At 37.6% G+C, this 26552-nt stretch overlaps 1 protein-coding gene across 1 annotated transcript in view; it reads right to left on the bottom strand.

Moving 5' to 3' along the window:
• Positions 1 to 25943, bottom strand: part of RFT1 (RFT1 homolog) — a 49315-nt gene extending 23372 nt beyond the window's left edge. Inside the window, exons 1-10 of the mRNA XM_044672640.1 lie at positions 25845 to 25943; positions 22484 to 22569; positions 20676 to 20792; positions 19515 to 19704; positions 19062 to 19163; positions 15799 to 15933; positions 9542 to 9620; positions 3320 to 3370; positions 1589 to 1719; positions 147 to 291 (exon numbers count right to left, since the gene is read on the bottom strand). Of these exons, the coding sequence (XP_044528575.1) occupies positions 147 to 291; positions 1589 to 1719; positions 3320 to 3370; positions 9542 to 9620; positions 15799 to 15933; positions 19062 to 19163; positions 19515 to 19704; positions 20676 to 20792; positions 22484 to 22569; positions 25845 to 25943 (1135 nt within the window). The remainder of the gene's footprint in view (positions 1 to 146; positions 292 to 1588; positions 1720 to 3319; positions 3371 to 9541; positions 9621 to 15798; positions 15934 to 19061; positions 19164 to 19514; positions 19705 to 20675; positions 20793 to 22483; positions 22570 to 25844) is intronic.
• Positions 25944 to 26552: the final 609 nt, after the last annotated feature.

The following is a 26552-nucleotide window of genomic DNA, read 5'->3' as shown; positions in this document are numbered from 1 at the left end:
GAAGGAAGGAAGGAAGGGAAAGAAAGAAAAGAAGGAAGGAAGGAAGGGAAAGAAAGAAAAGAAGGAAGGAAGGAAGGGAAAGAAAGAAGAGGAAAGGAAGGAAGGAAGGAAGGAAGGAAGACAAACAATAAAAATATGGTACGTACCTGAGCCAGAACTAAGCATTGACCCTCCATAAATATCTAAAGCCAACTGAGAATAGGAATAGCCAAAAACAGTTATTGTCAGGCCAATCAGAAGGACAAACTTCAGCAGGGACTCTAAAACTGTTGCTGCCATGGCGATATCATCCTGGGGCAGGAAGAAAGGGAAAGGAAACTATATGAATCATAATCTAAGGGAGAACACCTCCATTTTGGGAACTTTAAAACATGAACTTTCTTCTTCTTCAATGTATACCAGCTTTGTAACCTGTATGCGTCTTCACATCAATTAGCAAATAAAGAGAAATGGACAGAGAGAGAAATAATTTATGAGGTAAGGTTTCCCCCCCCCCAATTGCTTTTTGGATAAATTAATTTCAACTGTTTGTTACATTATGTAATACTCAAGGAAACTAAAATTTTTGAAGCACTCACTTTTAACTTTTTCCTTAAATTAAAACTACCTGCTGACAGTGCCATCTCTCCTACCCCAAACCTTTCACTTTTCAATATTTTGAAGGCATTGTAAATGTATAAAATGTTAGTCTATATACTAGATAATTTAATCATAACAACAACATTAAGCATTTATTAAGCAATTACTACATTAAACAATTACTGTTTACTCCAAAGCAAGCACTGGAGGTACAAAGACAGACAAGAACATAATCCCTGACCTTTAAGGAACTCACATTTTTTACAAAAGGGAAACAACTAAATACATATAAAATTTAGAGATCATGAAACATTTGACACAATCTCTTAATTTCTCAGGGCAAAAGCTTTGCCTAACCTGATTGTAATTCAAATGCAAATCAGAATTTTGAAGTTGTTTCATAAGAATGTGAAGCTTTTCAATTTCTTGGAATCCTCCCTATATTTGCTACACATCACATAGGATATTAAAATGGATATTTGTCTCCAAACATCTACTGCTTTGCCCAAGCCTGGGTAGCTCCCATGCTTAGAGATGGGAAGGGAACCATATGACTACCTATTCTCCTCATCATACTGCTTAAGCTGTGGTTCTCAAATTTTTTCCTCCTATGGACCATCTTGAGGCCTTCCTTGAGGAAATATGATACAATTTTTCTTGTTCCTAAGGGAAAGGCCATGGTGTTAGAAGGGCACTTTTCTTTCCTTTTATGAGTAAGAGAGAAGTTTAAGACAGGATTAGGACAGACCTCCAAAGAGAAAAAGAAGTTGGGGTAAACTAGAAAAAGAAACCAGCAATATGGAAGAATGAGATAGTGGTGAGGGAAAACTATCCCTCAACAACTATATGGAGTTTGGGACTTTACAGCAGAATGATGAGATTAGGAGGCTAAAACTTCAGAAGAATATTTAACTTAAATAGAAGGAATAAAGAGTAACTGATATTTCTGATTTTTCCTTCAGTTCAATAAGAGAATTTAATTTAGAACTAATACGAGAGCAAAAACTACCTGTTTTTGAAGCTTGACACTCTTACCCCTCTCCAGCACCTTAGCAAAGAATATGTAAAAACTCTCTTCTATTGGCAGGAAAACCAATCTGGCTACAAGTGAGCCTAGGTTATTCACTATGTCATAAACACCTAGCAAAACAAAAAAGGAACAAATGCAATATTATTAATATTTTTGTCCTGTTTTAATCATCTAAAGTGGCAGGTTTTGTTTATTTTTTTTGTCCTTAGAAAAATGTATTTTATTTATCAATTACATGTAATAAATTTCAACATAAGTTTTTCAAAGTTATATGATTCAAATTGTTTCCCTCCCTTCTATCTCTCTCCCTTGCTGGAGCTGGGAAGCAGTTTGATCTGAGTTATACATGTATTATCATGCAAAATACGTTGTTCATTTTTGTAAGAGAATAATCATACAAAATCAAAACCGAAATAAATTAAAGTGAAAAATTGTATGCTTTGATCTGCATTCTGAGTCCAACAGTTCTTTCTCTGGAGGTGGATAGCATTTCTTGTCATAAGTCCCTCAGAACTGTCCTGGATCATTGCATTGCTGAGAGGAGCTAAGTCTCACAGTTGGTCATTCCACATATTGCTGTCACTGTGTACAATGTTCTCCTGGTTCTGCTTATTTTACTCTGCATCAGTTCATTTAAGTCTTTGTAGCTTTCTGAAACCATCCAATTCATCATTTCTTACAATACCATCATATACCACAACTGATGGACATCCTCCCAATTTTTTTTTTAAATATTTTTAAACCCTTAACTTCTGTGTATTAGTTCCTTGGTGGAAGAGTGGTAAGGGTAGGCAATGGGGGTCAAGTGACTTGCCCAAGGTCACATCCTCCCAATTTTCAATTCTTTGCCACTGCAAAAAGAACTGCTATAAGTATTTTTGTACAAGAAAGTACTTTCCCCTTTTTTTGGATCTCTTTGGGATACTGTCCTAGTAGTGGTATTACTGGATCAAAGGGTATGCATTGTTTTATAGCCCTTTGGGTATAGTTCCAAATTTTAAAGTGGCAGGTTTTTAAAAACTTATACAATACACATTTTATTTTTCTGTTCAGTTCTATCAACTTTGCAGAGCAAACAGGTATTCAATTTTTAAAAGAAATATCTACAATCTATAAACATATTGACACATAAAGAAGTTTCTAGCTACATAAACATACTCAAGAGCATACTCAACCTAAAGATAGTTGGGTTGAACTTTTACCAACTTTTATGTGAACCATTGCCCCTCTTGGGATATCAGAATCCCATGCCCAACAAAGCATTAAGAGAAAGGACCTCAATAGTGCAAATCCTTTAGCACCACCATTAAACACATTTTTTTTTTAAAAACCCTTACCTTTCATCCTGGAGTCAATACTGTGTATTGGCTCCAGGGCAGAAGAGTGGTAAGGGCTAGGCAATGGGGGTTAAGTGACTTGCCCAGGGTCACACAGCTAGGAAGTGTCTGAGGCCAGATTTGAACCTATCTCTAGGCCTGGCTCTCTCTCCATTGAGCTACCCAGCTGCCCCCATTAAACACTTATTAAAAGATATTTTAAACCTTTTATATACTTAAAAGAATAAAATTTTGGTGTCTCTAGGAATTGACAATTTCATTTTCATAAAAAACAATAAGCTAGATATTAATAAGTATTTATTGAGTGCTATCTTATAATAAGCATTTATTTATTGGGTGCTATCTAATAAACATTAACTATGGTAAAACTTACCCTGGTCTCCAAAATTTAACACATTCAAAAATGTCATCACGTACCGTTCACCTATAAATTATAAAGTAAAATAATTAAAATTTAAAACACAAAATAATTTCAATTTCTCTTTTCTCACTGGCAAAAATTGTTGAAATGAAAAGTTTTAATCTCTAGCTAAGTATAAAGTTCCTTGTAGATCAGTCCAGTTTTAATGCTGACTCTAAAGGATTGAAATGTAATGAAAAAATATTTTGAGATTACTTTTGAACAGGTAATGACAAAGTCTAGGATAATATTCCAAGTCAAGGTAATTTACTCAAGTTTTTAAGAAATCTACGTCTAAATGCTATATATAGAAAGTATTTAGATATAGTCTTAGGTCAGAGTATTGGCCTTGATGTCAGAAAGACCCTCTGGTCCTTTCCCTTCAAGTTCTGTCTCTAACAGATACTACCTATCAAGCTAAAACTGGGCAAGTCACAACCATCTCAACGCTCTGGGAAATTCTTTAAGATGATCAGTGGTAGGAAGGTGAGAAAGATGATAAAAGAGGAAAATGAGAAATACAGGATGGGTTACAGGGAAACAGGCACAATCTACTACTAGAGGAGCTATGATTTGGTCCATCCATTTCAGAAGTCATCCATTTCCAAAAGTCACAAAACTGTATACTCTTTGACCCGGTGATATATTATACTTAAACATATTGCCCAAAGAAATCAAGGAAAAAAGGAAAAGGTCTTTCATGTACAAAAATATTTATAGACATTCTTTTCTGAGTATCAAAGACTACAGGAATACCTACCTATTAGGAAATGGCTAAACAAATTATGGTATACAAATATAATATTATTGGGTCCTAGGAAATGGTACTAGAAGCCACCTCCTGGAAGAAGGTATAGCCCAACCCACAGAAGTGGTAAAGGTGTGTTTCCAGGCCCAGGCTCATGCAGGTGGTAGCTGGAGACATCAGACACAGTGGATGCCTATAAGACTATCACCCAAGAGGAGGGGCTTCAGGGCTTATGGAAAGGAATTTCCACAATGCCACTCAGAATGTGCTGAGCTGATGCCCTACTACCTCATTGAAGATGTCCTTCTGAAGGCCTGCCTCATGACCAACAACCTTCCATGCCATTTTACATTAGCCTTTGGGGCTGGCTTCTGCACCATCATTAGTGCCTCCCTTACAGATGTGGTCAAGAGAGATACATTAACTTTGCTGAGGGCCAGTATGCTAGTAATAGACACTGCGCTCACCATGCTTCGGAAGGAGGGACCCCCAAGCCTTCTACAAAGGGTTCGTGCCTTCCTTTCTCTGTATGGGTTTCTGGAATGTAGTGATGATTGTTACCTATGAGCAACTAAAAAGGGCCATGATGGCAGCTCATACTTTCCAGGAAGTTCCTTTCTGAGCCTCTCTGCCAGCTTTCTGCCTTATACACCCTCACCCTTTTTAGTCCAGGTTCCATCCTGCCCCTATTCCTTCCTACTTTTTCTCCTTTCTTCTCCCCTTGTTTATCATCCCTGAAAAACCTCCCCTTCCTCTCTTAAGAGTTGGGCCCATTTAATCCTTCTCTGGCCCCTTTCCTCTGCCATTGCAGTTTCTCCCAATTCTCACACATCTTATTATTTTTTTTGAAAAAATTTATTTAATTAATTTAGAATATTTTTCCATGGTTACATGACTCATGTTCTTTCTCTTTCATCCAGTCAACAAGTAATTCCGCTGGGTTTTACATATGTCATTGATCATCTCTTTCCATATTATTAATATTTTCATTAGGATGATCACTTAGAATCTACCTCCCCAGTCAAGTCACCATTGATCCATGTGATCAAGCAGTTGTTTTTCTTCTGTCACACGTCTTATTATAATAAAGTTAGACCGAACCACACCTCCCCCCCAAAAAAAATTCAGAGGAAAATAAGAAGACTTTTATGGGCTGATGGAATGCTATAAACCAGAATTAGGAGAAAAAAAATTATATACTGAGAACAACTTGATAAAAGAAAAACAGCTTGGAAAGACTTTAGAATCCTGATCAATGCAATGACAAACCACAATTCCAGAGGACCAAAGAAGAGGCACACTAACACTTTTTGTCAGAAAATCGATGGACTTAAAATGCAGGATGAGACACATTTTTGGAGAGGGCTATTGGGCATTTTTTTGCTTGATTATATATATTTGTTATGAAGGTTTTTTCTTCTTAGTTCAAAGGGGGAGGAAGGAGAGAAAATAAATGCTGGTTAATCAGAACAAAATAATAAAATAAAAAAATTTTTAAAAGATAATGAATTAGTTTGGTATGGGGAATATGCTCCATATCAAAGAAATCACAGACTTTGTTTAAGGAGGGGGAAAGCATTCATAGCCATAATCTCAGACTCCTTTGCTGGGTCTTAATCCAGGTTAGTCCACTAACTGTTGGTATCCCACAGGGTTCTATCTGAGCCTTCTCTTCTCCCTCTATACTGTTTCACTCAGTGATCTCATCAGCTCATTTGAGTTCAATTATCATCTCCATGCCAATGATGCTCAAAGCTACTTATCCTGCCCTAATCTCTTGGATGACCTCCAATCTTAAATCTCCAACTGTTTTTCAGACATCTCAAACCTAATGCCCATTAGACATCTTAAACCCAATATATACAAAACTAAACTGATTTATCTTTTTCCCTAAACCCTCCTCCCCTCCAAACTAACCTATTACTGTCAAGGGTACCAACATCCTCCTAGTTCTCTGGGCTCCATCCTCAACTCCCTACTATCTCTCACCTTTCATATCTGATGTTCTGCCAAGGCTTGCCAACTTCACCTTTTTACTATCTTTTATATGGGCTCCAGAATCTCTTCTGTCACTAAAACTGATATGGTATATAGGTCCTTATCACCTCACACCAGAACTACTGAAATAGCCAGGGAAGATCTGCTTGCCTCAAGTCTCTCCCCACTCCAGTATATCCTCCACTCAACTGTCAAAGTGATTTTCCTAAAGTACCAGTCTGATCACGTTACCCTCCTAAGCAAGAAACTCTAATGTGTTATGAATGAATGAATTAATTTTTATTAATCTTGGAGGCTTTGTACTAAATTTATAAGTATTTATTAGTGAAAAGAAAGAGGAAGGAAAGAAGGAAGGAAGGAAGGAAGGAAGGAAGGAAGGAAGGAAGGAAGGAAGGAAGGAAGGAAGGAAGAGTTTCCAGGCTCCCTAACTTAGCTGTGTTAATTCTACTCCATCAAATCCTAGATTCTCCATGGGCCTTGGTCCATTTCATAAGCAAGGGCCAGGGGACCCAGCTACCCACATGATCAGGCCAGACAAATTAAGGCCAGCCAAGAAGCAGGCTTGAGTTCAGGAAGTGACCATAGCCCAAGTGACTGAGTTCCCAGATTCCTGGAGGTACCACTGCCCCTATTGCCAGAGGTGGCTTACAAAGATATGTGCTACCTGGATGGCTAAGAAAGGGCTTCTTCCTCAAGCCCACAGAAATAGCAGAGTGAGAGCCCTCGAGTTTCAACTGCTGGCTTTTCAAGCTCAATATAAGCCCTCCCACAGGATCTTTCAGTTGGCCCAAGGTTTCACCTCAGTCCCCCTACATTACATCCCCTGACTTCCAATGGTCAGGAATCTGGCCTGCCATGCTGGCAGATTAAGGTACATGACTCTGTGACTCCTGTGGCTACTTAATGTGATGAGTCTTCTAGGACTGGGCTGGATTGGAGGTCCCCCAGATATTTAATTCATATAAATGGTTCCCTACTACCTCCAGAATCAAATACAAAATCCTCTGGTGTTCAAAGTCCTTCATAATGTGGCCCTCCTCCACTTCTTTTCTAGTCTTTTTACATCTTATACCCCATGTACTCTTCAAATGAGTGATATTGGACTCCCTCCAGTTCCATGAACAAGACATTCCATTTCTAGGCATTTGCTCTGACTATCCCCAAAGCCTGAAATGCTCTTTGTCCTCAATTCCTCCTTCCCTGGCTTTCTTTAAGTCTCTACTAAAATCCTAACTTCTAGAAGTTTCTCACAGTTCTCTTAATTTTAGAGCCTCTCCTCTGTTAATTATTTCCTATTTGTCCCATATATAGCTTGCTTTATATATATTAGTTTGCATGTTGTCCCGCTCATTGGATCATAAATTCCTAGAGGACAGGGACTATCTTTTACCTTTTTGTATCCTCAGCACTTAGCACAGTACCTGGCACATAATGGGCTCTTAATACATTTTTATTGATTGATTTATATCATACTTCCTCTTAAAAATCATATTGTTTTTGCAATAAACAGTCTAATTCATCTTTAGTACCAGCAACCACTCAAGACATTTTCTGTTTTGTGATCCAATTCTAACACAATTTCAAATACAAACTTCAGAAGTTAAAAGGGACCTAACCTACCTCCTTTTTTCCCAAAATTATACTTCTTTTTGTGTTTTATCTAAGTGAGACTAATGAATCAAAACGAAGTATGAAAACTATAAAAATGATTAGGGTCTAACATGAAATTTTTTCCCAAATGGATAATATCATCTTTAACTATTCTTTATTAAGCACAGAATTCCCAACCCAACCATACCAATCTTGGGTGTGATACCTAATCTCTCTGGTTAAGAATATATCAGCTAACTAATATACTGATTTTATATTAGAGGGATAGTATAACTATTACTAAGCCTGATTTTTGCACTGAAAAAACTCAGAGGCATTACCATACCATATATATATATATATATATATATATATAAAATATAATACCTTAGAGTCTGAGACTATGGCTGAACTCCCTCACTTTACAAAAAAGGAAAGTGAAGTCCAGAGGGAAATAGACTTGCAGAATGTCCTACTTTGAGCTAGTAGAATTCTTAGTTCTTCTTAGAATTCTTAGTAGTTTATAACAATAGCTAGAATGAATGTGCTATTATAGGTAAGTCTTGGTTGGTAAATTTGTAAATTTTATTACCTCATATAAACAAGGATATTATGGTTATCTGTGGTCTAGAAGACTTAACATAGGCCACAGTTTAGATTGAATACGCTTCCTCATCTAGGCTTATTCTAACTGCTATTAAATAGTTGGGGCCCAAGAAGAGGTACACACAAACAAAAATATGGTTTATCAAAAAATAATCAGTTTGCCTTTCTAGTTTAAAATGTGGCCAACTAATCAGCACCCCCATTAACCAGGCCACAAAACCCTAGTGCTATTTTTCCTATCCTGTCACACAAAAGAATATTTGCATTTATTTCCTCCAGAAGTTTCCAAACCTCTAATTTAAAAAGGTAAGTATCTATATTTAGGCTAAGAACACCAAGATTTATTAATATGATAGAACTGTAGAATTAGAAAGGTCTTTAGGCTACCCCCCTGCCCAAGTTAATAGCTGAGGAAAAGGATGAAGAAGAGTTTTATCCAAGTCACAGAATCAGTTGACAAGGATTTCCTGAATCTCTATTTTAGTTTAATGATAATCTCCCACAAATAAATTTTGGGCTGCATTAAAAGAGGTGACAGCCCCTTCCCCCCCACCTTATGCCACCCTTGCCAGTCCACATTTGAAATGCTATATCTAGTTCTGGGAACCATGGTTTAGGAAGGTTGTTGATAAGCTAAAGAGTATCCAAGAGAGGGTAACCAGGATGGTAAAAAGCCTTGAGTTCATTTCACAGGAGGGTCACCTGAGGAAACTTGGAATATTTAGGCTGAGGGAGAAAAGGGGTGGGAGGGATGGGAGGAAATACTTCTTCAAGTATTTAAATGGCTAAAATGTGAGAGAGGGATGAGCCTAATTCTGTTTGGTCTGAGGGCAAAGCCAGAATCAGCAAGTAGAAATTGCAAAGAGGGAATTAGGAAAAACTGTCTTAGCAATTAAAGTCATCAAAAAGGAAAATGAACTATCCTAGAAGATAGTTTCTTCTCAACAGAAATCTTCAAGCAAATGTTGGATGAGTTATTAGAACTGTTTTCTCCTTAATCCTGGAAGGAATGCCTCTTTAAATGTAACCCAAGGTCACATTTCAGTAAGGATTTCTGCTGGGCCAGAAGTTCCTTCCAACTCTAAAATTCTGCAAATCTGCAAAGTATTTGTTAAACAAGGATCCCTATTTGTTGTTATATTTTACTTATTTCAAAATTTATCTTCTGGGAATTCTACTGAAATTCTACTTGTTAATTTGGGCTTATGTTTACCTTCCATTCCTAAGAAATTTTCCTCTCTGAATTTACTTACCTTCTGTTAAAATCTGTTTCAGAAAGGATTGTTGGAAGAAACTCCATGTTAATTTAGCCTCCTTCCAATTAACAAAATTCTGCAGGGTAGAGAGAAAAAAGGATTTAAAGCTCTGGTTTTTAGTAGTAGAAGGAGGGAGAGAGGGATTTCTTCCTTTAGGTTAATATAATTCCTAAATCTGACAAGGGCATCCTTCTTTCTATACCTGCCCTGATTCCTCAGTTAATGCTGATACCATAGTAGGTAGTTAATAACTGCTGAGTTGAATTGTGCCCATTATCAAATATAAATATGAACTCTTCCATCTTGGCAGCCTTCTTACAAGAAGCCTATCAAAATAGCAATACACTGATGACAGTTGGGAAATTGTTTCACTTCTTTCAAAAGTTCTGAAGAGTAAATTAGTAATTTAACATAATATTCCTTATAATCAACAAACAGCAAGTACTTTCCTTGATCTTCCCAGCTGGTGAGTAAATGTGAAGTTGTGGGCTGTATGTAGGCCAATTTAAAAAAAAGTTTTATTGCTGCTTTTGTTTTTATATCTCCCCTTATTCATTAAGCTTTCCCTTGTTAACAAAGATTTTAAAAACCAGATTTCTACAAAACTGGCACAGTGACTGACATGCTATACAACATTCTGCCCCCACCCCATCCCAATCAGAGTCCCCCACTTCTCCAATAAAAGGAGGAAGGGTCCTCTTCTGTCTATTCTCTGGAGTCAAGCTTACAGATAAACATTCCTGCTGTCATTACATTTCAGCTTAACACGATACCCATGGTGGTGAACCTATGGCACATGTGTCAAAGATGGCATGCAGAGAACTCTCTGTGGGTATGCATGTAGTCCCTAGTGGAGCTGCTCCCTTTCCCCTCTCCATCCCACCTCCCCACCCCTCTATACTTACTCCCTCCCGAGTGGAGTGCTCAGGCCACTCTTTTTCCTTTCTCTTCTTTCTTTCTTTCTTTTTCTCCCTGTCTGGCCTGGGGCTTTCATGATCCTCCTCCTTCAGGAGAGGAGACCAAGGCTGAGGGGGAGACTCTGCGCCCAGACCTTTGAGGAAGAGCAGGCTAAGTCCTAGTCATGGGCTGTGCAGTTGCTCTGGGTGGTAGGAAGGAAGGAAACAGGGGAGGCTCAAGCGAATGCTGGCCTGCAGAGGGGAAGGAAACTCCAAGACTCCATTTGCTCCAAGCCTGAGGGGGCCATGAGGTGCCCCCAGCAGCACCACCCTCACCCAGAAGACTTCAGGTTGGGCAGATGGCAGTCAAACCAGAATCACTGGTAAAGCAATTCTTTTAAGCCAAGAGTTGACCTGAACCCAGATCAAGATTAGCTACCCCAAAGGATGATTTTGTTTTTAAAAAGGGAAGCTTGTCTTATTGCAGAACTCTGTTTAAGCTGTCTCTTCTCCTTCCAATGGAATGGTGGCAGGACTTGCTGGCCCAGGAATCTCTCCCACTGGCTTTTCCTGCCTAAGGTAGTCAACAATATCCTGAAAAGCAGCCCCTCCTCCACACAGGATCCATTGTCTAGGGGGAGGATGTGTGTGTGGGTACTCGGTGTGGGGGGCACTGCACAAAATTTGGGGGGGCCAGGCATGGCACAGAGTGGGGGTGGGGTGAGGCATGGCACATGGTCTCTAAAAGGTTCTAAAAGGTTCACCATCACTGCCCTATACCAATCTGCCCTGGAGCCTTTCACTTACAATCTACCAAAACCTTGACTTGCTCTACCAAAGGGAATCATGATCTTTATGCTATAATTTAAGGATTTAGTATTGAGTTTTTCCTCAGGTATAAGCTAAATCATGAACAAGAGCATTGATCTTCATCTGATCACAGTCTATGAAGGGAGAAATACTTCAGAACAGTCCTATGTTTACTGAGCACTGTGTCAAAGGGTAAGAGTGATGCTGGGTCTTTAATATGCAGACCAAATGTCCTCATCAAGCTGTCCTACAAAAGGCCCCAAGGGCAGCAAATGAAGCTTGACTTTAGTCCCTGGCACCTCTCTTTTATGTCCTCTAATTCCTTTGCATGCATGTTTTTGGGGCCCCTCTAACCACTCTCAGCTGCCTGGCTATTATGACGTTGCTCTATGTATAAGGTTTCTCCAGTAATAATGAGTTAGAGTATAATTAAAGTGTTAGTACGTAGAAGTATCTGCATTTTAAAACAGGCTTATAAGAAGACAGTAACAACACATAACTTTGAGACAATCACTCTCCAACAGGGATATTTCTGGGAACATACATGTTGACAAAGAATCTTCTGAGCACCCCCTAATGATCCTAGATAGAGAGATAACCATCTACTCCATTCACTTGTCAAGTCTGCCTTAGCTATTCAATGCTGGAAGTCTGTAGTGACATACTAGGACAGACTTATAGGCCTTGCCTAAAGATTAGGGATGACCTGATAGTCCAGAAGGATCCTGGAGAGGAAAGGTAAGTTCTAGCAATCTCACTAGTTCTAATCCATTCAACAGAATCCTAGAAGGCAAATAATAAACCAGAGTCTTCTAAAAATCAACCTGGCCTTCTGGGGTCCTCTTCTTCTGTGGCTGAATGTGCAGTAGAACAATATCTGGATTTAAACCTGAGTGTGGCAAACATTTGTAGATACTGACTTTTTATTTGCTTCACATCTTTATGTATTGATTCCTCCATTTGAATATAAACTCATTCTTTGTACTTGTCTAGTACCCTGCACACAGTAGCTATTTAATAAATATAAGCTGATTGATGCCAAATCACAGGGTACTTCATCTAAAAGACTAAACAAACTTTTTTTTACCAGATGCAAATGCACAGGAAGGATCCACATAATACTCTTTAAAATAGGGAATGATTGTAATACCCTGGATCTGTTGAATAACTTTCTTTTTAAGTAAATTACTTGTTTGACTTCCTATTCAAATGTGAAAAATATCAGATCATATTGTGCTCTCAAGAGCTTTATAGGAGTATGAAATAGGAATGACCACATAAAGTCAATGGGTGACTAAGGCCCTCCTCTAATGTGTTTCATTGAAAAGCTCTGACTTCAGGCTAAATTTCCCAATGTCTTCTGTTTAAGTAGAAAAATTTAGTTTGGAAGGAATGGTCTCACCATAATTTACTGTTTCCAAAATGCTCATTAAAGACTGAATCCAAGGTTGGACTTCCAGTCTAATAAGAAGCATGGAAGAGGAAGAAGAGAGTTCTTCAATTTTTCTTCATGCTCTTCTGAGTGATTTGTCACTTAGGAGACAAAGAGGGGAGGGAAACTTGTACTTTTTGACTCTGAAAGAGATGTCAATTTTTACAGGTCCTACTCTGAGAAGTATCTGATCAACATGCCATTCTTCAGCTTCATTTTCTAAAGGAAGAAAGAGGGGCACTGAGAAAAGAAATGTGATCTGCACTAAGTTAGGCAAAGTCACAGAACTAGAACTAAGAAGATCAAGCTACTTTAGTTGGAATCAACCCATACTCTCTTTTAACTCTTTTCTTCATGAGGACAATCTTATTAACTGGATTCTCTCTATAAAGGCCAGATGTCCCTAAAGAATGTTATAGGCCTTTGGATTCATGCTAGTGTTCAACGTTCTTTTACCATGAACTAACACATATCTATGATAAAAAATGTTTTAAATCTGAATTTTATAGGCAGGAATGATTTTAAATTTCATTAACTCCATTAAAACATTAATATGGAATTTAAAGAACAAGTAGGATGTAATAATTCTACCTTAGATTTTTGTTCTAAACATACTATCCTTAGATTTAAAAAAACTGTTCTAGGAGGAAGTTCTCAAACTACAGGAAAAAGCCTCACAAAATAACCAATTTAAAGAATTTCACAAAGTAAATTTCTTATTGTAAAATTGTTGGATATTCTTTTGTCTACCCAAACTCCTACTCACTTTATTTACTTCTTATTTCTTAGCTTTGTTTACTTCTTCACAGACTAGGGATGTTTACTCTATCATTACCTTCTGAAAAATTTACCATATTGTAGCCCTGCACAGGTCCTTAAGGAAGAATCAGTTCCAACAACCTTACTACTTGGGCAGTTTTGCTAGGCACTATATAAGTGAGTTATTCACACTCTTAGAATTTTCTTAATGTCTTCAGAATTGGCTTACTGGTGTGAATTAGAGATTACTGGCATAATTAATATCACTGAAATATAAGTCTGCTAAAAAATGAGGTCAAGAAGTATCTGTATTTTCTTACTGTTTCAAGTGAAAAGAAAAGAACTGTAAGGAATTAGACAAAATACTAAAGATCCATTTGGTCTTTACCATTTTCATAAAATTAAAGTATGTTTAAGCTTAAGAAATACCAGTTCTTTTATAGAAAAACTTCCAAGGGCTAAATTCTACATGTTCTTTTATCTTTTTAAGAACCAAAGGAAAAGAATAAGTAAAAATTCCTTCATTACTCTTCTCCATATAACTAACTGTTCTACTTCTAGAAAACAAAGATAAAAAGATGGAAAAGGAAAAGGAAAAGCAGACTAATTGAGGACAACCTCATCAAAGCATCATTCAGAAACTATTCAGAACTACAATACTATAAATTATGTCAAAGCAGTAAATAGCATCATTATGTGGTAAGGTAACCAATGGATGCTCCTTTTAAAGGATCAAAAGATGGAAGAAGTGATTAGGGAAATTCTTAAACTTAGACTTGCTTTTGGCCAATAAGGAGGAATTGGTCATGAAACAGAAATACAGGGAGATAGTGACCATGCAATCTTAGAACTGATAAAAAGGAAACATCAGGCATTATCTAACACATACCCAAAACTTTAGGGAAGCAGTTGAATAAGATTTCAGATATAGAGCAGGTCCAATGGTCTGGCTTAACTGGAAAGTGGGCTTAAAAAAGATGGGATCCTTTCCGATCCACTACTAGGCATGAATCCCAAGGAGGTTGCTGATAAAAAGAAAGGCCTCATATGTACCAAAATATCTATAGCATCACTTTTCATGGTAGCAAAGAACTGGAAACAAAAGAGGTGGCTACTGATTGGGGATTGGCTTGAACAAATGTTGTTTTATGAAAGTAATGGAATATTACTATGCTATAAGAAATTATGAACATGATGAGTATAGAGAAGCATGAGAAGATTTATATGAAATAAGCAGAACTAGAAAAATAATATGCCCAATGACTGCAAGAACATAAGTAGAAAGAACATTACAAAACAACTGAAAATGTTTGATTTTTTTTTTTCAAAAACATCAAAATCAAGTTTAGTCTCAAAGAAAAAATATGAGAAGACAGATGTGGAGGTCCACAGGTATGGATGATATAACACATATATCATCAGGTTTTCTTGATGTCTTGATTGATTTTGCATCATAAAGAATAAATGGGGGCCAGTGAGGACAGTAAGGGAGAAAGATACAGGGCAAAACCTAGGCAATATAAAAATAAAAGATATCCTAAATAAGTCTATTATTTCTTTTTAAAGAAAGATGAGAGGTTACCAAGAAAGAAATTATGACTAGGGAGTCCTCATGGAATTTAATATTGAAAAATGAGAGAGACATGAATGCCAATGTTACCACACAAATTTACTGACTAATAGACTTTTAAAAAGGGCCTACATGAGAGGTAAGAAAAAACAGACATTAAGAGAGCAGCAAAGGCTTATAAGAATAGTTTTAGGATAAAGTATATATGAGCTGAGATATATAATAAAAGAAGATATTTAAAGCTATGCTAATAGTCAATGGCAAGAACACAGTAATAAGACACCTACTTTAGGAGAAGGGAGGATGAAAAAGGACTCACATAAAGGGAAACTATTCAACTGCATTGTGCTTCTATTTTTCTCAACCAATGACTTTCAGACTAGTAACAGCAGAATAAAAATGTTAATAAGGAATTGAAACTCAAGAGAAGTAAGGAAATGGTCGGAGAGCACCCAATTACTCTCATTTTCAGTATATGTCACTTGGAATGAATAACTACATCCCAAAGCATAGAAAGTGTGCAAAAATAATTGTTGAACTGCTACTGGAAGATTGAGAGATCAATGGTCAAACAAGTTTTGTAGACAGGCCTGTACTTTCTATAAAGTAACATTATTTTTATGGTCCTTCTTTGTGATTCTACAACCAACACAAATCTATGCTGAAGTCAATGAAGGAAAAGTCCAACCTAATTAGAAGGGTAAACCAATTCTAGTTTCCTCTCCCCAGAAATGGAACAAGTAACCATGATTAAAATGAAGAGGACAGATGAACTTTGGTTATTTACCCCATTTACTGTGATGTGAGGTAAGAGATCTGTCATTCTGGAGATTGGAAGAGACTTCTTGGTTGGTTCATGGGAACCCAATAACTTCATGAAATGAATGGTGTAACAGAACACCAAAACAGTAGTATACAAAAGCTGAAAAAAAGAAGAGAGAAACATGAATTTCACAATGTTAAAAACAAATGTAAACAAAATAGTTTTTCAGACTAAAGTAAGATGAGATTCTGCATCTACTAAATTAATTTTGAATGCCAATCAATAAATAAAATTGTTATTAAGGATTTCATAGACTTTTTCATCCAGTGAACATCACTGACAAAACAATCACTTCACTTGCTATATCTAATAGAACATGACCACTGTTCAATAGCACCCCGGAACATTATGGGGCAGCAGTGAAAAATGTCCTTAATCTTTTGCTTAGCTGAAGTAACATGAGTAACTTTAGACAGAACATAATTTCTAACATTACCATTACGCAAAGCCCTTTAGTGATATAAGATAATAGACAAATTAGATTAGTGCTTGGACACAGTCATATAGTTAACCACCCCAAAAATATATTGTGGGCATTCACAATTGCTCTGTTCATGAGTGCCTGATTGTACTGAGGCCTGGGGTGGGGGGCAGTTCAACCTTTACATGAGTAATTTTCATAAGTTCCGGAAACCTGTGCAACTTATGATTATAAAAAAAGACCCCACATCTGTTTTATTTGCAGAGAAGCTGCCAGCCCTCTCTTTCTCCTCTTAAGTACATAGTTGGCAGGATGGGAGGAGGACTGATAAGAGAGGTGCCTCTACCCTCCACCCATCCTGGAGACAAAGACCAGCTACAGAAGCCGGCCAGGAGAAGCAGGCGCCAGTGTTTGTTCTCAGGCTGAGTGAAGGGAGAGAAAGAACACTTTCATATCATAAGTGCTTACTTGTCCCCTTTTCCCATTGAGAACAGAATCTCTCTCAGAATGGGGGCACTATCTCCATATCTTCCTTTTCAATAGAGAACATAGTGGTGCCCCTGATGCTATGGGGGGAGAAATCCTAGCCAGAAAAAGAGGAGAAAAACTCTCTCCCATAACAAGTTTTTTTCCTGCTTCATCCTACCTTGACAAAAGAGCTCCCAATCAATTCTTATGGACAAAAAGCTTGAATGTGGGAAAAATATGATAAAGAAAAAAATCCCTGTCATTTTACCTTTCCAATATCTTAGAGGCAGATTCAGTATTATTAAAAGTGTCCTAAGTACTTGTACAGTCCTAAGTACAATGGCAGGCGGCAATTTCTCTTGGCCAGGAACCACAGGGAAGTGATCAGAGCCTATGAACACTTAAAATATAATGTACCTTAAATTCTGTGTATTTGACTAAACATACACTACTAACACTTGGGAACAAATAAAACAATTAGTTTGAAGAAAGGAAGGAGGAAATGAGTGAGAGGTTATATCACTGTAATGGGCAGGGGTAGAAGTGGCATTTCTACTGTTATACCAAAGTGCGATGTTTCCTTTTAGATTCACACAAAACCTGGTGGAATTCCCTGAAAGGGATATTTTTTTTTTTGGTGGTGGGGGGGTTTGGAGGTTTCCTGTAAAGCAGTGAACTCAGAATCAGTTCTTATTTAACGACTTAATAAATTGGCTCAAAGCCTAGGTAAGGGTTGGAACAAGCAAGAAAAATATGCCTTTCCTAAAAATAGTTTCTATGCCAGGGTGTGGTCCTGTCCAAGAGAGCTATTCAAGGAACTGCATCACAAAGCTATAAAAAAATCAGAAGATAACTACAGTTTTGCCTTTTCTAATCAAGCATGACTGATCAACAAATACCTACTTAATGCCTACTATGTGCAGAGCCTTACAGTAGGTCCTGTGGACAATACAAAGACAGTATATGACATGGTCCTCACTCTCAAGTAAGGGAACAAACTGGGGAGACAGAGCTCAGACACATTAAAAAGATGACTAAAATTGAATTATAAAGTAATAGACAATGTTTCAAATGAGTGATAAAGACAATTCGTGCTACAACTCAGAAAAGGCCAGAGTTCCCTGGAGGCTTCAATGGTCAGGCAGGCTTTGTAGAAAAGGTAGAACTTAAGTGAGACCTTGAAGAACGGTAAAGTGGTCAGGGGAAGACAGCTGCCAGAAGGTCATCTTCTGTGTTCAATCTTCATTCCTTCACATTCTTTCATTTCATTCTTATGTAGAGTCTTGCATGCTTTTTGGTCATTTATGTTCAAAAAGTATTTTCCCGAGATTCAGAGGTCAGTCATCACTGTTAATTGTTAAGCAGTATCTGGCTGATGAATCTAACTTCTCAACTAGTTAGACACTCCTCATTTTGTATCACTAACTCTCCATTTCCAAAACCGATAACTCTTCAATTTTCAAACAAATTTAGTTTTGCAATCTTATAGTTTTCTATTTCTGTTAAACATAAATTATAAAGCGAGGATGCAAGGGATATTTTTTTTTAACATAATTTTAGCTCATATAGTTACGCAGCTTCTGTAGCCTCAGTAGCATGGTACCCTCCACACAGTGAATGCTTAATGAATGTTTTCCAAATTAAACCCAATATTTTGCCATTTTATCAATAATTGTTGGTGAATTGAAATTATTACTCAAAAGGTTATAAGAAAATGTTTTCCCACATCCTGGTCAGAAATTTTCCAAATATTTGTGAGATAAGCAGCAGAGTTTAAGATTTAGAATTAGTAAAATCAGGATGTACACTATGAGGGAAAAATTGAGAGTAAGGGGTACCTAAATTTAGCAAAACTTTGGGCTAACTTTTTAAAGACAGTTTAAAATAAGGATAAAACTAATTTGGATGAAGTTCTTCCTAATTCACAAATACTTGTGTAAAACCCCAATAAAGCAACATAAACTGAATATGATTATTTCCCTCTCCCCTAGCCTTATTGTTTTCAAAGGAGAAATACATTACAAAAGATCAAACTAGTACAGATTTGACTAAGACTATCTAGAAGAATTTTACATAATTTTATCAAACTGGCCAGGCTTGCAGAACACAGCAGGTATGAGGAAGCACCTGGAATCTCTGATTCATTAGCAGAGAGGTGACACCCAAAGATGAAATAGTAACACAACTAACAGTCTAGCACTGTTGTGTGCTTCTTTTCTGAGACTCTTAGGACACAGAATATTCATTTAAATAAACCAATAGAATTAATGACATGAAGAAAAAAAGGGATTAAAAAAATAATGGTTACATAAAAAAACTTAAAAGGTATGAATGTTACCTGGGCCAAAGAAAAGATGTAAAGTCCCCAGTGAGGCAACCACATGACTAAAACAGCTGTCAAAATACATTTGAGGATCACTGACAGACTTTCAGCAATCACCTGCAAAGATATTTTTAAAAGATTAATTTTAGCTTTAAACTAATAAGGACAATTAGCAAAATCTGAGAAGCCCACACAAACTTCCTAAATGTTTGTTTAAAAAAATTACTTTGCTTATTAAATCCACTATTCATAAATCGTAATAGTAAAGGTCAATTTTAGTTTAGTCTTCTTCTAAGACACTGAATGAGCTTTTCCTGCCCTATACATCATATCTTTTTTCCTGACTCATTTAAGTGAAGAACTAGAAAAACCCCTTTCCCCAATGCAACCTTCTCTCTCGCTCTCTCTCTCTTTTTTTTTTTTTTTTTGGCATTTTCTTCATACACTCATTGCAGACCATGTACTAACCTTAAGCCTGACCAACATATGTGCTTGTGCTAAGACCCAGAAAGGTTCTCCTAAGAGTTCAATCACTGCAGAAAGACCAAATGCTGCCACTCCAACTCCATAATTGGGTACTACATTAGGATCAGGCACTTCAAGGATCTGGAACCAGACCCAACCCAGGAACAAAGACCAAAATAAACCCAAGGGGACTCTAGAAGAAAATGTAAAAATCTGTATTAAGGAAATTCAATATTATCATGAATTCAGAATACAAATTTCAATATCAATATAACTCATACAGGAAATACAGCTATATTAACTAATTATAGAAGCTTCCCAAGATGTACTTGAAAATTAAAAATAATTAAGGCATTTTGGTCCTGTGACCTTCAAACCATTAACTAAAAACATATGGACAAGTACCTTCATTCAAAAAGGGCCAAGAATTCAACATACAGTATTCTTTTTAAATTACTTTCCAAATTACTCAAATGTGACTAAGCAGTTAACAGGTTTTTCTCCAAGAGAACAGACGCCCACTAGCTTTACAGAGAATTACCCATGTGGGGCAAAGTTATGGAAATGCAGCATTTGAAAACTACCTAAATCACCATCTGCCTCTCTCCCAAGGATCTGTCTTCATGAAAGCCATTAACTTTTTCAGATGAAGTAATGAGCTCTTGAATCTCTGAGAAACTTCTAAAAGGTTGAGAACTGAAACCAAGTAGATACACAAAATTGAAGAAAGATACAGTAAAATGTTTTTAGACATAAAGCATCAAGACTAAGTACTTATTAACAATTGATTGTATATGGCCAAGAAAATAAAAAAGAGGAAGAAAAAATAGTGAAACTGTTTAGATGTATCAAAGGGCAATTATGGGATATCTGGATATGGCAAAAAGCATGATTAGGATTTCCCTAGCTAATCTTAGGATTTTGTTACTCCAAAACATAACAAGTTCATCAAGGCAACCAAAAGATGCTCCTTCATCAGACATTCATTCAGCAGGTTTCTCTTCTTTCTACCACAACCTGTTGCTCTAAGAAACCACATGGGAGGACTAAAGTCAGAAATAACCTGGTTTTAATTAGGTAGGAGCTACTATTTCATCAATTTTCTTAAATGATTTGGCATTTCCTTTGAATAAGTCCTCTTTTTTCTACTGAATGATAACTTACGTTAGCCATAAGAGGTTGATTGTCTGGGTCCAATTTCGATCTGTCCTCCCACTGAGACATGCCCTACGGAATGCCTCTCTTGCTAAGAAGATGACAGTTGAGTAAAGCAATGTTAACCTAAAGAAGAAAAACAGGGAGCAGCATAATTGCATGTTTCTTCATAATAACAATTCCCAGGATTTTGCCAGTATCATGACAAAATAAGATTTTATAACAACTCATTGCTGGTGTCACCATCAAAATTTTTCCAGAGGTCACATCCAGGAATGCATTGAGACAAAGTTGATGTACAAGAGTTTGTGCACACCTACATAGGCCATGATTAACTTTAAGACTCAAAGGAGAGGTAGTTAAGTAGTATAGAGAGCCAGGCCTGGGATCAGGAAGACCTGGGTTCAAATGCTTCAGACACTTCCTAGCTGTGCCACCCTAGGCACTTAACCTCAATTGACCAGTCTTTGCCCCTCTTCTGACTTAGAATCGATACTAAGGTAAGGGTTTAAATAAAATAAAAAGACTAAAGGTAAGTAATAGGTCATTCAACAGTCTGCATGCTTCATAGGAAAAGATATTTTTGAGTAAAGATGTACAGTACACTACTGGTTCTCTTGTCAACAGGTGTGTACCTGGTGTTTCAGTTAGAGTATACAGAATCAAAGTGACACTCTGAACCACCAACTGGAAATGAGACTAGTACAATTCAGCTTAATAGTAAGCCTTTAACTGAGTTTAGGACTGAACTGGGTCCTGCGGGGGATATGACAAAATCCTTGCCTATGTCTAAAAGTATCATTGATTTCTTTTCTCTAATAGAGGGAGTGGGTGGCAAAAGAAAGAATGGCAGAAGAGCAGTTCTCTTCAGCAATGTGATCTTTTAACAAACCATAAGAAGTTTATGCCATAGTAGTCATTCTAAAGACTATTTTATACTCTAAATCAGTGGTTCCCAAACTTTTTTGGCCTACTGCCCCCTTTCCAGAAAAAATATTACTTAGCCCCCTGGAAATTAATTTTTTTAAAAATCTGAATAGCAATTAATAGGAAAGATAAATGCACCTGTAGCCATCACCGCCTCCCTGGATTGCTGCACCACCCACCAGGGGGCGGTATCGCCCACTTTGGGAATCCCTGCTCTAAATGATCACCCTAATGCAAATATTAATAATATGGAAATAGGTCTTGATCAATGACACATGTAAAACCCATTGGAACTGCTCGTTGGCTATGGGAGCGGGGTGGGAGGAGGGAAGGGAAAGAACATGAATCATGTAACCCTGGAAAAATATCCTAAATCAATTAATTAAATAAAAATTTTCAAAAAAAAAAATAAAGACTACTTTATTCTGACTGTTCCTCAGTTCCTCATTATACTTATCTAAAAAATGTTAAGGACTAGCTGCTTTGCATTGTGATTAAACAAATCACTATCCTTTCTCACTCCTCATGGAACTTCTTCCACTGATGTCAGAACAGACACATAGTTTAAACCAGTGACATGTTTATACTGAATCACCCTATACCCCTCCACAAATTCCCTGTGGGACTCTGAGAGCACATAAAACAGGACAACTAGCAGGGAAAACAATACATGTGTCCATTCAAACTAACATCAATTATTTTCTCGGCTACTCTAGTCATAATTTTTCCTTACCACAACAGTAAAAACAAATGACAACAACAAACGCCATCACAATATAAGAATTGACAAGGGGAAACATATGTACTGCTTATGAAATAAGATGACAGGTGTTATAAAATACAAGTAGAGATATTAGGTATGGATAATGCTAAAGTATGTTTCTATTTACCTTACATTTACTATTCCAATTATTTCCTTTGAAAGAAATCGAAGTATAAATGCATTCAAACCGAAGGTAATCAAACGAAACAATGCCTATAAAAGAAAAAAATGTCAGAAAAGAATCTTAGTAACATTGAAATTGTTGTCATATGAACAAAGATACAATTTCACTAAAATCATGTAAATAATATAAGATCGATTTACAAAGTATCTACTTTTTAAGAATGCACTGTATTTTCATTTTCTTCTTAAACATCCTTGGAGAAGGTTTGAAAAGGTACCCTGAAAGTATTTTATAGCACTCTCATAATACAGAAAAGGCTGTCATAGTGATATTAAATGATTATTTTCAGGTAAAAAGACAAAAAAGAGAAACCTAGTTTTAGAACCACATTGACATTCCCTCCAACTTAAAAACTGTATTCTATTTATAAATAAAATACATATGGTACTTGATCAGTACAAGAAACAGAGAAATCAATTGGTTGGCATTGCTAAGGTTTCATTTAATGAGTCCAATGAGCCACATAATTAATATGTTTTTACTTTAAACTGCCCATTTATAAAATAGGGAAGGGGAATATCTCAATCTTTCCACCTCAGTACTTGACACTGATCTAACTTATTTCATTCTTAAGGCAAAATAAATCAAAACTTTGAAAATTTTAGGAGAAAGGTATGACAATAAGCCAAAGTAACATAACATTGCTGCTTAAAAGCCATTAATGAAGGATAGGTTTCTGGAGATAATGGAAAAAGCATTAAGAAAGGTCATGTGTCATAGCAGATAGAGCCAAGAAAACCTGGTTTCAGTTCCTTCCACTTAACACACAAATCACTATGTCTGGTTAAATCACAAGTTTGGTTAATTAATTAAGAAAGTTGGCTAAGAGTAAAAACTTTTTCACTCTCTGCCTCCTCTTCAACAAAATCACTTACCTATGTGCTTCAGTTCCTTTATTTGTAAAATAGGGCAAATAACTGTCCTAATTCATTTACTGGGTCGAGTGAATATCAGATATGAAAGCAATTTGAAAGGGTTAAAAGCACTGTATAAATGAAAAGCATCACTATTTTCATCCCTTCTTTTCCCTCTTCCTCACTAGTAAAAGTACTTGTAGGAGCTCAATATTGTAGAATTGGAGGTATAGTGGCAGCTGGGTAGCAGAGTAGATAGAATGTTAGGCCTGGAGTCTAGGGGAGCTGGATTCAGACACTTTCTAGCTATTAGATATTGGGCAAGTCACTTAACCCTGATTGCCTAGCTTTGCTACTCTTCTGTCTTAGAACTGCTACTAAAACAGAAGGTAAGGTTAAAAAATATAAATATAAATATAAAACTAGCATCAACATTTCCACAGGTTAAGTGGAGAAACTCTACAAGACTGGGTAAGGGCATTTTAAGAATGCTAAATACTGATAGAGAGCCATTGCTTAGCCCTTGCTGCTTTTCTGCTTTGGAACCAATACTCACCATCAATTCTAAGACAGAAGGAAAGGATTTTTAAAAAAGAATGCTGAATATTGAGGTTACTGTAAAATCATCCATCTATATTTCAGTTCTATCCTCCAAATCAAATGAGATTTTCAAGGAAATGCAAGGCACCAAATAACTTGTGTAACAGGCACTAAATAAATTGTGGGTACAAAGAAAGTAAGAGATATAATTGCATCATCTTCTAAACCTACATTTACATATTAGAAGAGGAAATTAGTTTTTATCCTACTACTGGCGAGTATGTCCTTGTACCTCTTGTTCCTTTCCAATATTTACCTTGTACCTTTTGATCTAAGAAGCAAATCTCTAATCAAATGTTTATTAAACAACTGTTGGCACAAAGCACTTCCCAGGGTGCTCTACGAAAACAACTTCCACAGCTGAATTCATTATCTGGAGAAAGTTAAGGTGGATAAATTCAGGATAAGATGTAAACCACATATTAACAGAGAAATGGAATGTGGAGGGAAGAAAAAAAAAGTAGCTCGGTGTAGAGGAATAAGTACTAGATCCAGTCAGAAGACCTTTGGAGCAAATTGACCTCTTTGGTCTCATTTTTTGAAGGGGTAGGACAAGATTTCTAAGGTCCTTTTTGGCTCTAAAACCTTTGATTAAAAATCAATAAACAAATATAGGAAACATGGTTTTTACAACTCTTTAAGTGTTTAGAGATATACGGGATGGCCCAACTTGTGTATTTTCATCTGGTTGAATCAGCAATTTAAAAGCCTCACACAATCTTTTATGAATCTACAGTGTATATTTTTAAATCTATTGTCCCATCTGATTTTTAAAAAACCTTTACCTTCTGTTTTAGATTCAATAGGTTCCAAAGCAGAAAAGTGGTAAGAGATGGGCAACTGAGGTTAAGTGACTTGCTCAGGGTCATATAGCTAGGTAGTATCTGAGGCCTGATTGGAACCCAGGACCTTTAGTCTAGGCCTGGCTTTCTCTCCCCTGAGCCACCTAGATGCCCCTGACCCATTTAATTCCCTCAACCATCTCCTTGGGCTGGCAGGGAACAGTGTTTTAAAATTAAAAAAATAAAAATTGGCTCCCTTCAAAACATAGCTGTCTAACCTTGGGAAAGTCACCCCAAAACTTCAGCAAGTCTAAGTTTTCCTATCAATTTAAAAGGAGAATAATGCTTAAAAGGAAAATAATGCAAAGTTCCTGAGAAAAGTTTCAGTAAAGTGCTTAAAGGTCTATCTATATCACTGTTCAACTCTTATTATTCCCATTTTCAGAAAGGTAGAAAGATGGAAGTCTAGAAACCTGGACCTGTCACTTGATTTGCTGCTGGTGGTCAGTCCCTTTGTTTCTTCTTGTAAAATGAGAGGATTTGACAAGATCTTTAAAGTTCCTTCCAGCTGTTTTTTTTTTTTTTTGTATAATAGCGAATTATAATGGCACACGTTTAGATAGATCTTACTATGTACCATGCACTATGCTAAGCACTTTACAATTATCTTATTTGTTCTTCATAACAAACTTGAAAGATAGGTACTATTATTATCTTTATTTTACAGATGGGGAAACTGAGGCAAACAGTGTTAAGTGACTTGCCCAGGGTCACACGGATAGTGTCTGGGCTCGAATTTGAACTCTGATCTTCCTGTCTCCAGGCCTGGCGCTTGCACCACCGGGTGCCCCAATAAGGGAACTGAGGCCTTGTTCCACGAACAAAACATGAGTCCCAGTTCCAGGTTCAAGGGCTGCCCTTCACCCTGCCCCAAGCCGAACAGAGGAACGAAAGGGTAGGTCCCCGGCTCCTCGAACCCATCAAAGGGATGCCCCAGGCCGGGCCCAGCAGGAAAGACAAAGGGCACAGCGTAGAGGCGCTGACTCATCCCGGGGCGGCGCGTGATACCTGCAGCAGGAGCCCCGAGGAGGCGAGCCGGGCCACCTGGCCCAGCACCTCGTGCCCAGCCCGAGGTTCCGGGCCTCTTGGTAACTCCGGGCCGCGCATCCCCTCCGCGTCCCCGCGCCGGCAGTTACCAGGAAACACCAAGCACCACCCGCGCCCGCGCCGCGCCGCGTCGCGCCCCGCCCTTCCTCCGTCGCACGGAGATGGCGTCACGCAGCTATAGGCCCGCTGATTGGTGAGAGTAACAAAGGGGGCGGGCTTCGGGGATCCTCAGCGGGCCTGCGCAGGTTTTCTTCCTTCTGGGAAAGTTCTTAAGTGTATTCTTCCTTTATGAAAGAGGAAAATGAAGTCCGGAGAAACTCCGAAGTCACATAGATAATTAGTCATACAGCTAGAATATGTGCCCCGCTCCTCTAGTTCCAGATACAGCTCTTTCCCCAAGCACCATGCTGTCTTCTCGTCCAGGAGGCCTGCCTGGCAGAAGAGGCAGAGTGTGATGACAGGTAGGCATAAGGTTAGGAACTGGACCTGTAAGGTCAGTGATATTGGGAGGTCCCAGAGGAGGAAATTACATCTAACAATGCGAGTAGTAGTAATTGCATTTCTGCAACTTGAGAGTCTTAAAGGGTTGTTTAACAGAGGTTTCTCAAATGTGGTCCGATGACCTCTGGGGGTCCCCTAGACCCTTGCTAGGCTACTTTGAGGCCAAAA

The sequence above is a fragment of the Gracilinanus agilis genome, chromosome 1 (assembly GCF_016433145.1).
Source record: "Gracilinanus agilis isolate LMUSP501 chromosome 1, AgileGrace, whole genome shotgun sequence".
NCBI classification, from domain to species: domain Eukaryota; kingdom Metazoa; phylum Chordata; class Mammalia; order Didelphimorphia; family Didelphidae; genus Gracilinanus; species Gracilinanus agilis.
This window is presented reverse-complemented; position numbering and strand designations above follow the sequence as displayed.